Source organism: Solanum verrucosum, unplaced genomic scaffold (assembly GCF_900185275.1).
Source record: "Solanum verrucosum unplaced genomic scaffold, falcon-dt-bn FXZP01000009.1, whole genome shotgun sequence".
Taxonomy (NCBI): Eukaryota; Viridiplantae; Streptophyta; class Magnoliopsida; order Solanales; family Solanaceae; genus Solanum; species Solanum verrucosum.
The window spans coordinates 2297625-2309929 of record NW_026020231.1 but is presented as its reverse complement, the minus strand read 5'-3'; the positions used below and the strand labels follow the sequence as shown (position 1 = coordinate 2309929).

The 12305-nt window shown below is 35.0% G+C and overlaps 2 protein-coding genes across 2 annotated transcripts; both read right to left on the bottom strand.

Annotated features, from left to right (window-relative positions):
* Positions 1–2133: 2133 nt before the first annotated feature.
* Positions 2134–5886, bottom strand: LOC125832568 (transcription factor bHLH47). The gene is made up of 5 exons (XM_049511748.1): positions 5614–5886; positions 4914–5033; positions 3410–3528; positions 3151–3278; positions 2134–2729 (listed from the first exon to the last, which is right to left on the bottom strand). The coding sequence occupies exons 2-5, from the start codon at positions 4979–4981 to the stop codon at positions 2319–2321; spliced, it is 726 nt and encodes a 241-aa protein (XP_049367705.1). The 5' UTR covers positions 4982–5033; positions 5614–5886; the 3' UTR covers positions 2134–2318.
* A 691-nt stretch (positions 5887–6577) lies between these two features.
* LOC125832466 (uncharacterized) lies at positions 6578–12305 on the bottom strand. Its single transcript, XM_049511617.1, has 10 exons — positions 11921–12305; positions 10687–10853; positions 10536–10600; positions 10267–10307; positions 10075–10163; positions 9862–9975; positions 8860–8937; positions 8481–8546; positions 7741–7818; positions 6578–6896 (listed from the first exon to the last, which is right to left on the bottom strand). Exons 1-10 carry the CDS (start codon positions 12030–12032, stop codon positions 6789–6791), a joined length of 918 nt encoding a protein of 305 aa, XP_049367574.1. The 5' UTR covers positions 12033–12305; the 3' UTR covers positions 6578–6788.

Below are 12305 nucleotides of genomic sequence, written 5' to 3'. Positions count from 1 at the left end.
TTTTTAATCTTCAGTTTCACAAGAATTATTTTTCAAACAATTACCATGATTTTTTTCTGCAAAAATATAAAAAGAAATGTTTCTTGCAGTAAACACCTCAGGTTCGAGTGGAGAAACATCATGTTGGGAGCGTCATTTTTAAATAGACCATGTATGCGATTCAAATTTAATTGAAGCTCCAATACGAACTTCGAACACCAAAGCGGAAAAAACACTTTCACGTTAAAAGATGAGTTGGCTGAATAAAAAATTGATAATATACGTGCGACCATCCAACAACTCAACCAAACTTTGCGGGACTTGTATATTTGTCCCTTCCTACCCATTCTTATTTTACACAAAAGACCATTTTTGGTAGGTTCTAGTGAAATCCCAACTTAAAACAAGTGAGTGCAACTGTGCAAGATCTCAAATGAGAAAACCTACTTCTTATTTTGGGATAGGTTTATTAAAATAGTCCTTTAAATATATTTTTTTAAAATTTAAAACATTTTTTTTATCTTCAAAACACGAAGCAACTTTGTATATACTTTAACCTTTCCAAACATCACTTTTATAATTATAGTGTGTTTTGTTATTTTTAATAGTTTATACTATCAAAAGTGAGCATATTTTAACTTATCAAAATTGTCAACATTGTAAAACAACTGTTGTTTCCCCTCAATTTCTATTTAATTTAATAGAAAACATCTGTTAAATATTTGACGAAAACTGAAATCGCGTTTTATAAATTTAATGGAAGGACAAAAATACTGTAAAAAAATATATCCAAGTGACTATTTCAAACTAACTCCCAAACACGAGACCAATTCTGTCATTTTCTTAAGATTTCTACAATAATAATGATACTTGGGGTCGTTTGGTACAAAAGATCAATAATGCAGGGATTAGTAATGCAGAAATTGGTAATGCATGGATTAGTAATGCATAGATTATTTTTATCAAGAGATTGATTCATTGTTTCTTACCTAGTTTTGTGTGTGGTTTAAAACTCTACAAAAAAAATTCTTTCCAATTATACCCTTGAGTTATTATGGGATTTTCTATTTCATGTAATTGGGTCAAGGTAGATAATTGACAGATAATATTTATTTTTATAGCATTTTAACTAGCTAGGAGAATAAAATTTTTATTGTCATGTTCACTATTTTCTCACTTAAATTATTTGAGAGTAAATAATTGTCATCTTAAATAAATTGGAGTTAATATCTCAAAAGGTCACACAACTATAATAATTTATAGAGAAAATTTATTGAAATTTGTTTTGTATCAATAAATTAAAAAAAAAACTCTTTATCATAAAATAAAATAAATATAGCAAAATAAATTAAACTATTTTTATACTCGAGATGTTTTATATATATATATATGTGTGTGTGTGTGTGCGCGCTCTTGTTTTAGACTACTTGTGTAATGTTTAATGGACTTACGTTAAGAGGCAATATTTGACTTATGAATTGTTCTTAAATTCACACATCAACATTAGCATATTAGTCAAATTATAATATTTTATATAAATAATAAATAGATTAAATAACTCGTATTTTAGAAACAAAAAAATATATCTAAATAATAAAATTTGTAAGCTAATTTATTTAAATAAATTTAAAATATAAAACATAAAATCAAGAAAATAAACAAAATGATTAAAAGGATTTGAGGGGGTATTTTTGTCTTTACCTAGATTAGTCCCATGGTATTAGAAGTTTAGAACTAATACCACCAAATGAAAGGTATTAGTTGTACACCCTATAATACCATGTAGGGTGTATAACTAATCCATGGATTGATTATACATAGACCCAAAATTTCTACCAAACATAGTACTAAATAATACCACACATAATACTTGGACTATTTCTCCTAATACTCCCTACCAAACGACCTCTTAAAGTCAATTCTCTGTCTCCTACCTTTGTCAAAATAGAAGGGACTAGGACTAATTTTGGCCACCTTAGAGAAACCCAGAGCTTGAAAATGACCTCAACAGTAAGAACATTGTTAGAGTTCAACATCAAAATCCATAGATGTCACGTCAAGCGCCTACTTACAGGTTTTGTTTACCAACATATTTCTGTATATCTAACACTGTTATGGTATGGTTGATCTCAACTGATACTACCTCGATACTTGACAGACAAACTAGGTTATTGCTGATCAAAATACAACAAAAAGGTTATATACAATGGAGAGCTGCAAGTCCAAAGTATTGCTGAATCTGCTGCTGCTGCTGCTTATCGTCTAAATCTACATTACCTAACTAATTATACATGCCATTCCCTATGAACGAATGTCTCGTTTCTACTAGACTACTATTATTATGCACCATCTTGAACCTCCTGTCGCAACAACTGAGGCCTCTTTTCAAGGATTTGGGATGGCCATACATCATTTGGAGTGGGGTATCTGGGCTGTGGTTTCTTCACAGTAGATGTGGGCATAGCCATGGAATCTGCAGCATCAGGCGCTGGATAAGCCTGGGGATTAGAACTCAAGGGAAAGACGAACACAGGGTTCATCATCTGTGACTGCTGAAATGCGTGCTCTGAAGCAGGCAATCTCATATAGTTAGTTTGTGAGGCAAACTCTGTGTGATGAATTTCAGGAGGAGCTAGATTTAGGTCAAGACTAGTCTCAGCTTCCCTTGCTTTGACCTCAGTCTGCAGTTTGCTAATTTCAGCCTCTAGAGCTGTATTTTCATCCTCAAGCTCCTTTTTCTCCACGCTAAGCTGTCAATAAGACAGGTTTAGTGACTGCAGAACTAGAAAAGAATAACAGCAGAATATGTGTGAAGCTGTAATGTATAGATTGCAACTGAGTGGATCAGACATCCTGAATGAGGAATGAAGGGAAAAATCAATCATTCATAAAAAAATGAATCCCACCGTCTTATTATTACATCATTTTTTGGTATCTTCCTTGAGTTACTGGAGAGCTCAGATTAGATAATTAGAATGCCGGCTCATTTCAAGGGGGTGCAACTCTTCTCAGTTTGGACCTCATATTTATCCTATTTAGTGTATATACCATGTCCGTATAGTGGCACAATGTTCTATGTGAATCCAGGTTCGAACTTCAAAGGACATTAAAAAGAGAAAAAATGGGCAGCATCTCCAAGCTGGCAAAACTCCCAGAAATTAGGACACTTACATATTGAGATTCAGACAGCAAAGTTGTATTTTCTGTCCTCATATGCTTGATCTGAGAAAGCATGTCCTTTACAAATCGAGCAGCTTCACTCAATACAGAGGCTTTTCCATTCATCTGCTCAGATAGTTCTGCACCAATAAGGCACACCCATGTCTAATAAATTAGCCAATCTATTTACTGAAAATGTACACTAGAGGAACCACTTCCGGGGATTTGTCAGAGGTGGACATGGGAAAGTTATAAGCAATCAAGAAATTACCAAGAGCATCAGCCAAACCAAGAAAAAGCTCATTCAGATGCTCTCTCTTCATTTTCTCTCTCTCAGCTTTGTGAATTCTTTTTGGAACTTTCTTCTGAATCTTCTTCCCTAGATGAGAGCTGTAACAAGAGAACTTTACAATCAGTACTCGTATAGATATGCCACTGATAATGATGCAGAGAGCAGTCAAAATAAATACATGAACTGAGTACACAAATTATTACTGTATTTATCCTGAGATTTGGGAACTTTTATGAGGATTCAAAGATATGAGAATAGAGTTATGAAGAGGCAGAAATACATTCTCTAAATTTTGTGAGGAACTTTTGCAAGTTAGTCAATGAGACAATGTCTACAAACGAACAAGGTATGGTTCTGGGCTTTTTATAATGTGTTAAACTTGTGGAAAAAAATTGTTGCTGCCTAGCTGGTATCATCAATCACAAAAAGATCCCTACCGAGCTGACCAGTATGCCAGCTAACTCACATGAGATTTCTCTAGTATCAAAAGAAAAAAGGATCCCAGCAATACAGAATAATTTTTTCTCCGTCCATGGAGGCATAAATCTGTTTCTCTATCTACATAAGGGGTCAATGCCCTTGCAAATTTAACAAAATCAGAAGCTAAGCTTTGAATAAGAAGCAATTTTGGCATCAAACTTGCATGAAAAATCACATCCCCAGGAAGTTGACAAGCTCAAATGGGGATACCAAAAAGAAGGAATTTATACAATCAAGGCAGAGTACCAACAATTATGCTCTAGAAACCCCATGATAGACAACTGGTCTTGGAAACTCATTTGGAGGACCAAGCTGCCAACTAAGGTTGTTTGTTTTACTTGGAGTCTTGGACAGCTCTATATGAGGCATCTTAGCCAAGACAATCTAAAGAAAAGGAAAATACAGTTCCCAAACAGATGCTATAGGTGCAAAAAAGAGGCTGAAACCACCCGACATCTTCTTCATTGTGAGGTGGCCTCAAAAATATGGAACATGTTTTTTGTCTCTTTGGTCTTAATTGGTCACACCCCTCTCAGTTAAGGATGCTTATGAGAACTGCCTATGGAGAGCTGACAAAGTCATCAAGAAGATCTAGATTTTGATACTTGCTTGCATTTTTTTGGTGTATTTGGTTAGAGAGGAATGAGATGTTTTGATGGGTAGTCAACTTCGTATCTTCAAGGCAAGGTGTATTGCCAATTTGTATAGGTCCAATTTGTAACGTGTTGTTAATGCACAACTTCAGGACTTTATTAACTCATTAGTTCTTGGCTTAGATGGTTTGTATAGTCACCTAGAGATTTTTTGTAAGCTCAAATGTCACATCTTGTAATTCTCGCATCTTCTTGATGCCTTTTATTAATACCACTTACTTTATCAAAAAAATCACATTATAAGTTTAAAAACAAAGAGACCACAGGTTTATTGTAGATTCCCATACTTAAGAGAGAAAAAATGATACGACATTCAGGCTACAAAAAGTGGAAGATCTAAAAGAACTGACCTATCTAATGATGTCTCGGCATCTGTGGTATCCTTTTCAACTATTGGAGCAGGATTTTCTGTATCCATCTCTTATTCGAGTCCACCGTGTAAGCTTTGGTGAGAAGCTCTATTGGTTGTCCTGAGAAAAGGAGACAAAAGGTAAGTTGCTATTGTTCAAAATTAGATACCAGTTGGTCAAATGATGAACAAGCAACCTGATCAAAGTGTTACAATCAAGCTAAATTCATTTGAAGTAACAAATTTTCAGCGTTAACGCGGTATACTTCATTTAATTAGTCGATTTGCTGATCATTACTTCACCATCTATTTCCTATGCTTTGCTATTAAACAGCGGAACACAAGACACACCCTTAAATTGAGGTAAGTAAAACTCACGCGAAGCAGAAACCTAAAAAAAAAAATACTCTTTAATCCCCATTTTCTATAATTAATTTTTATTGATAAGAAAACATTTAGTTCCCAATTCCTCACCAAAGCAAGAACATTTTTTTTTGTAAAAGAAGCCCTGTGACTTCTGCGCCTCTGCCTCTCTCGACGTAAAAAAAACTAATAAAATTTTGTAAAACCGAAACCCCAAAGAATTAGCATCCTAAACGAAGTAAATCATTTCAAACACACCACAAATAGGGCTTAAAGATAAGAATGATTAAAACTATAGAGCAATCTGAAATTGAAAGAGGTAGAAAGAAAAATTATACCTGGATGGAATGGTGAGAGGAGAGTCGGAAAATGAAATTAGGGGAAGAAGGAATTAGGATTGGATGTTTTTTAATATACTGTGGTGGGGAGGGGCGTGTGGCGAGCAGCTGGTGGTGGGAAGAATCAAGTGGGGAACGCATGAGATGCGTGCCACGCGAGCTTTGTTTTTTTGTCAAATAGCAAACCCGTACACGTTTATGCTTGCAATTTCCACTCGCTTCGCTTTTTCGCCCATGTCATGTCATCTTTATTTACCTTCCACACACGCCTCTCCTCTCACTTGCTCTCTCTCTTTATCCTCCAATTTTTATTTATTTTTAATTTACCCTTCATTTTATTTAGGACAAAAGGTCCAAATTTTACCCATGAACTTTACAAAGAGGGTTATTTTTGGTTAATTTTGTCATTTATTGATTAACGATATAAATTTTTCAACAATTTTTATAAGGAAAAAGAGAAGATTTAATTCCATACTTTCTCATTGTCTTCAACACTCATAAACCTCAATGACTAGGTTTCTATTCCTTAATCTCAAAAGTAAATACCCTCAATAGTGATGTCAGAGCTTCACCTAAACCTTCTAATGCTAAACCCATACATATACATAATATTCAATTCCTAAATCATTTACAACACCTAACAATATTATGGCCATCGAGATAGGTTTAAGATGTCGACAGAGGAAAATGGTATTGATGAAGGCGTGAAAGAGATCATCTGATTTGGGGGAGATTTTTATGTCTTTTTTTGTGAGTGTGTGTGTGGGTGTCGTTGGTGGCGAATTTGTTGTGGAGTAACAATAGTCTTTAGGTGGCATCTCCGAGGGTAAAGAGCGACAAAGATCAACTTAAGAGGAAAGCATATGCCATTAGTCAATAAGATAAAATTCAAGCTCATTTTTTTATAACAATAAGGATAGATTTGACCCCAACTTAACTTCTACACCAAAGACTTGACACTTTTGAAAATGCTCACCACATACTTTTAACAAACTTATATTATAAATTTCAAGTATCATGCAGAAATGTTCAAATAGCAACAATACATTGTAATATCCAACTTCTAGCGCTCCTTTGTATATATAGTGGAAGTGAATATAGCTGTACATCAGAATTCGCATGATCCCCATAGATAGGTGAATGTCTTTGCCATACAGGAGCCAGTGGTGAAAGGTTCACACTTTCGAACAGCCAAGCTGGAACTTGCGGAGTTTCATTCTTCCATCCAACGCAAGCGCTAATATGTCATATTCCTCAACGTACCAAAGCTCACTGACAGTAGCCTGCAACATTTGAAATAAATGTAATGAAGATCAGAAAGACATTAACAAAGCAAGACTGCTTTTTAAAAAAATTGAGTAATACATTAGGGTCCAACTAGGCATTTTATAATGACATGGTATATCTTCCGATGAAAGATATAGCTTCTCAAGCTAGCGTGATAGCATGGGTAACCCTTCAAACATGAATGATTTCTGCTATAAAAAAGGAAACCTGACTTTACTAGCTAATTTCTATAACTTGGATGAGGTCCAAGTTTTAGCATCTTTCCCAAGCCCAGGAACAGTTCTATGGTATGAACGACCCACAACAAATTCCTATGCTCTAGAAGCTCTGTATACACACTATATGATTAGAGTAAATCCTATTTGCAGGATGTTTAGATCATATGTTTCACATTTACTTGCAATCAGCTACAATCCATGTTACAAGGTCATATAATCCCAAGCCACCGCTTCATCAAGGCTTACAAAGAATGTTCCAACTTGTTTTACACCCAAACTGTTCACCTCCATCACTTCCCCAAACATGCTCTAAGGAGCTGTGTTGTCTCTTTTGGAGGTTTTTTTTAGGTAAAATAACGGAGAGTAAAATTGGCTTCTCTATGAAAGTGGGGAGACAACAAGACCACACATACTCAAATTGGCATCCCATTTTGAGATTTAAGCTTCGAATTGTTTCCTTCTCTTAAAACACATGTTGAAGTGTATGGAAAGTGCCTCATAATCCTTCCAAACGCAGAATCATGAGTTCCAGACATGACCAACACGAGTACATCATACGGGGGAGGGGGTCAATGCATTCACTATAAGGCAATGAGGGTTAATTATAAAAACCAAAAATTACCTTAGTGCCACGGATTTTGTTGTTTAATCTACTCACGAGCTCATGGAGAAATTGGAGTTCTGAAACCTTATTTGCTTCCTGTGCAAAAGATAAAGGAAAGTTGAAAGAACAAGAAAAACATTCAATTAACCAAGTGACTATTTTTTGGGATGAAAATTAAGGGAAAACTCATGATAAACTTTTCAAGGGAAAAAAGAGCTCTGGTTGAAATGAAGTCTAGTCTTATTGTAGTTTATTTGGAGCCCAGACTGTGAGGGCGATTTTCCAACAAATTGTTACAGTCTCTTTAATTGAATCACCCTCAGTCATGTTTTAGACGAGCTTTTAAGATTTAAAATGAACTTCCTTTAAACAAGCATTATTTATTATTACCTTATTTAAAGTTCAAGTTGATAGTTTTGGTTTTCCTTCATCTTCCCGCGTTAAAAAGAACTGTTCTTCCCTCTCAATAGTAAGATGCCCAACACTAGGAAGCAAACTGGTAGTGTGGGACTGATCTCCATCAAGATTTTATTGTTTCCCCCCATCCCCTTATGTTTTAACTCTTCCTTGAACTATGACGAGGTGTTAAAACATCCTGACTTTTTGTAACTGCTAGTAGTTAATTCGTGTTATTTCCTTTTAGTACCAAAAACAATGTATCACAGGGGACTAAGCAGTGATTTCCAGATTAAACATCAATAAAACAATAGACGATTAAAAATGCAGGCAACAGATCAAAGATGCTAGTAATAAACTACCTCAGGCCAACTGCTAGGGTGTCCAAGAAGTCTGGCAAATGAGGTATGAAGCATTACAGCATCATACTGCAGCACCAAGGAAGTGTGGTCAGCAAATGTTAGAAATATTGATGTATTATTTTAACAGCACTATCTTGAGAAGACAAGAGTTTAAACCAAAGAAAATAGTCCTAAAACCTAAAGGGGGTGGACCATGAGTGGAAGAATCATGCAATAGCAATGGCTGATTTATCATTAAAGTTCATAATGGTTTTACTACCAACACTATATTTACAGCTTTCTGAATATATGTGAGTTAATTAGCACCAAGTGGTTGAAGTGCAAAGACATAAGCATCTTCACTAAGATGTAAAGCAGAAAAGATTTGTATAGCTCTCACAAGTTGCTTCACAGGTGCATGTGGGAGAGCATTTCTCAATTTTTGTCTGATAGTTACTGGATCACTTCCAGAGTCCACCTACAAATGAAAACATAAAATGTAAGTGTAAAAAGGAAGAAAATACAATTTCACCAACTTATATCTCCATTATATTTTTTAACCTAATGATTGCAACATGTGATGACCATTGCAAAGTGGTGCACCACTTGTAGAGTAGTAATTTGAGTCAAATCATAAGCCATTCTTAGAGGAGAGAAACAACATCAATAAATTAAAAAGATAAACTCATTTCTATGGTCATTGAGATAGATGTTCATGATTCATGAACAAGGAAAAAGTCTTTGCCTCATTTATGTCACCAGATACACTCGAGGAATTCACATTCTTTATATTGAACATCGTTAAAGCGAGGCATGTCTTGCAAACGTAACCATGTATCTCTTGATAATGAAATAATAGGTACAATACTGCTTTTACATACAAGACTAAACAACCCGTTGGAAAAGTAGACCTGAAGTTCAGTAAATACATTGATATTCTGAAGTCCCTAATTATGTTAAATGGATGCATACATGGTGGACCAAAAAGGATGTGGATGATATCCGGGATGGGACCCCGCAAATTTCCATGCTAACTTTTAGCGTATTTTGAAAAATAAAGATAGCCATAGCCCGGGCATACCAACACAGATATTGATGCAGATGAACAATCAATGTAATGTAGGTTCCTAATCATCTATTTGCGAGCATAAGTAATATTATATACTGCCGCAAGATTATATCCAAAAGCAAAGAAGAGTTTCCCAAAACTTCCTAAGAAAGCTTGAAACATCAATGTGTCTAGAATGGCCTACATTCAGAATAAAAGAAAAAACAAAAACTGTAGAGTTGAGCTCTGGCAGTATTCTTATCTCAAACATTTACTTTTTAGAGACTTGCTAAAATACTCCAGAGAGATAGAGTAAGATGAAGAGTGGGGGGAGACTGAAGTTCATTAAAATACCTGCCAACAACCTACTAACACCCCAGTTGATGTCAGAACCACTCTGTCTAGGGTAATTTTTAGTGGGCAGATTGACTCAGAAACAGCTCTAACAGCATTTGCTTCAGCTTCAATCTGAGGAAACACAGAACACTCTCAGCATCATCAACTTAACAATTCAATGAGAAGAAAGGACGTAAACTAAGATACTTTTTCATCTAAAAGCGTTATTACCTCTGATTCAGAAGCAGGGACAGCAGTAATGTGATGGGAACCGTGGAACATGCTAAAGTGATATAAACTAGAGTTCTGAAACCAAATTGCTAAGCAACACGTGTATAAGCATCAAAATTAATAGAATGAGAGATGTTTAAAAAAGGGTTAACTCATCCCTCCAAATATTTATCAATAAGAAAGACACCATACCTTTATCAAAATGTGGCGAGAAAATAGATCTCACAGCATCCCTTTACAAAAAACAGGTGAGAACAAGTGTGAATATAGCAATTCCAAGTTCAATATGAAAAGTAGAATTCACATAACTGAACCACATTGTAAGAGTAGCCAATATTGTCCTTCAAAATAGGCAAATTTGGCATTCTTAATATTAACTAAACATAACTGCTTTTGCTTCAGTGCTAGACAGGAAATTTTGTGGCTGATTTTGTCCAGATAAATCAAAAAGTAAAACTTACGCAATAGAGACAGAATACTCTGGATTGAGATACAAAACATTCGCTCGCACAGGGGGATTTGCAGCCTATACGCAGAAGGAAATTAACCACCTTCAGTTTAGACACAACAAATAAGAATATGGATGAATGTTGATTAAAAAGTGAAATTAACCTTGAGGACAGGAGTGACTACTCCATCTTTGAGAATAAACAGATCTGACAGGGAAAGTGATTGAGTAGTTTCTCCCTGTTTGAGGAAAGCAGCTCCGTGATCCTCCAAGTCTTTCTCCATCTTTTCATACAATCTAGACCTCTGCTCCGCATTTGAGATAGACCACTCTGTTCCAACCATTTAATTACTAATCAATTCAAGTAACAGAATAGGATTTTTTTTGTGCGTGTTTAACACATAACAAGCTATGATATTCAAAATGGTTTCTCCATATATTAGTTCCCAAGATGTTTTATTGTGTTCTGGATTACATGCAAAGAAAGCCAGAATTCGATATTGCAAACATAATCGTTTTAAAAAGGGAGACAGAACCTTTTCTTCTGGAGTCCGATTCAGTAAAGGAGATTCCAAATGGCATTACATTTAAATGTAACATCACTGATATATGGAAAGGAATGCTCCTCCATCAGAACCACATATCAAAATTAACAACAATAAAGTAAACACGCCTAACGAGAAATTAAGAGAAACATCACAGCCTCAACTTTCTTCTAGATTAACAGTTTTATCAAGATTAAAGTCTCACCTATGTCGGATTTCCCCAAAAGTAGTGTATTTTTGGAAAATCCAACACGGCTGCGGCATCAAAAGTGAAGAGTCCGCGCAACTTAGGCCTCAACTTTCACATAAATTAACAGTTTAAACATAACTAGCAGAGTGATAAACTTAACACAAAGAGCAACTGAAAGAAAACCAAAAGCAAGCACAAAGCCTCCCAATTACTAGTCAGAATCTACCATTTTATTATTAAAAAAAAATTAAGAATAAAAAACCTTTCACAATTACCAAAATCCTGCATTTGAGATCTCGATGTATCAATATCTCTGTCTGGTTGTTTTTCGATTACAGCTATGTCTCACTCAGCTATCACAATATACTATATACAAATCTCTGAGTAGAATTTAGTGCATTTATACACACAAATTTTATGGAAAGTCAATCTGAGCTAATTCATTAAGGATAACAACAAGCTAAATTATCGGCGAAGCAGCATATAAAGAAATAAAGTAATACAAAAACACACTTAAGAATCAATTTAAATAATCTACAGAATTAATTACTTACTTCAACAATCATGAGTAAATCTGATTTCACAACAACCAAAGCAAATTATGTACAAAAAAAAAGAAGAAGAAGGAAACAACTAATATATATAAATCAACATTACTATTACCTGTAGAATTGCGATTAGCCATAAGGAATAGAAGATAAAAGGTAAGTGCAGAGATTAACCAGATCCAAATCGCCGGTTTCGAAATGGAACAATAATTCCTAACCCTAGCCATTACTTCAAAATTTCAGTCCAGAAGATCATATGTTCGTTCATTATTTCCTCAATATTTCTTCGTTTTCCACAGATCAGTTCATCAGCTTTCTATTTTCAGCACTTCGCCATAGCTTATTATAACTTTACTCCCTCCCTCACTGTTCATTCATTTCACCATAGTCTATGACTCTAGAACTGGAAAAGCCAACACAAGTCAACTTACCATAATTTGTAACTGTGGTAGCAAAAAAAGCATTTTAATATCACAATATTAAAGCGCATGACGGTGGAC

What these genes read in the sequence shown, in the direction of transcription:
- LOC125832568 (XM_049511748.1), bottom strand. Translation starts at nt 4,981, where the DNA reads ATGGATACAGAAAATCCTGCTCCAATAGTTGAAAAGGATACCACAGAT. An exon ending in GCCGAGACATCATTAGATAG is followed by an intron (nt 3,529 to 4,913) that starts GTCAGTTCTTTT and finishes CTCTTGTTACAG; the next exon opens with CTCTCATCTAGGGAAGAAGA. An exon ending in TGGTTTGGCTGATGCTCTTG is followed by an intron (nt 3,279 to 3,409) that starts GTAATTTCTTGA and finishes TTATTGGTGCAG; the next exon opens with AACTATCTGAGCAGATGAAT.
- LOC125832466 (XM_049511617.1), bottom strand. Translation starts at nt 12,032, where the DNA reads ATGGCTAGGGTTAGGAATTATTGTTCCATTTCGAAACCGGCGATTTGG. An exon ending in TAGTCACTCCTGTCCTCAAG is followed by an intron (nt 10,601 to 10,686) that starts GTTAATTTCACT and finishes TTCTGCGTATAG; the next exon opens with GCTGCAAATCCCCCTGTGCG. An exon ending in CTCGCCACATTTTGATAAAG is followed by an intron (nt 10,164 to 10,266) that starts GTATGGTGTCTT and finishes CGTGTTGCTTAG; the next exon opens with CAATTTGGTTTCAGAACTCT.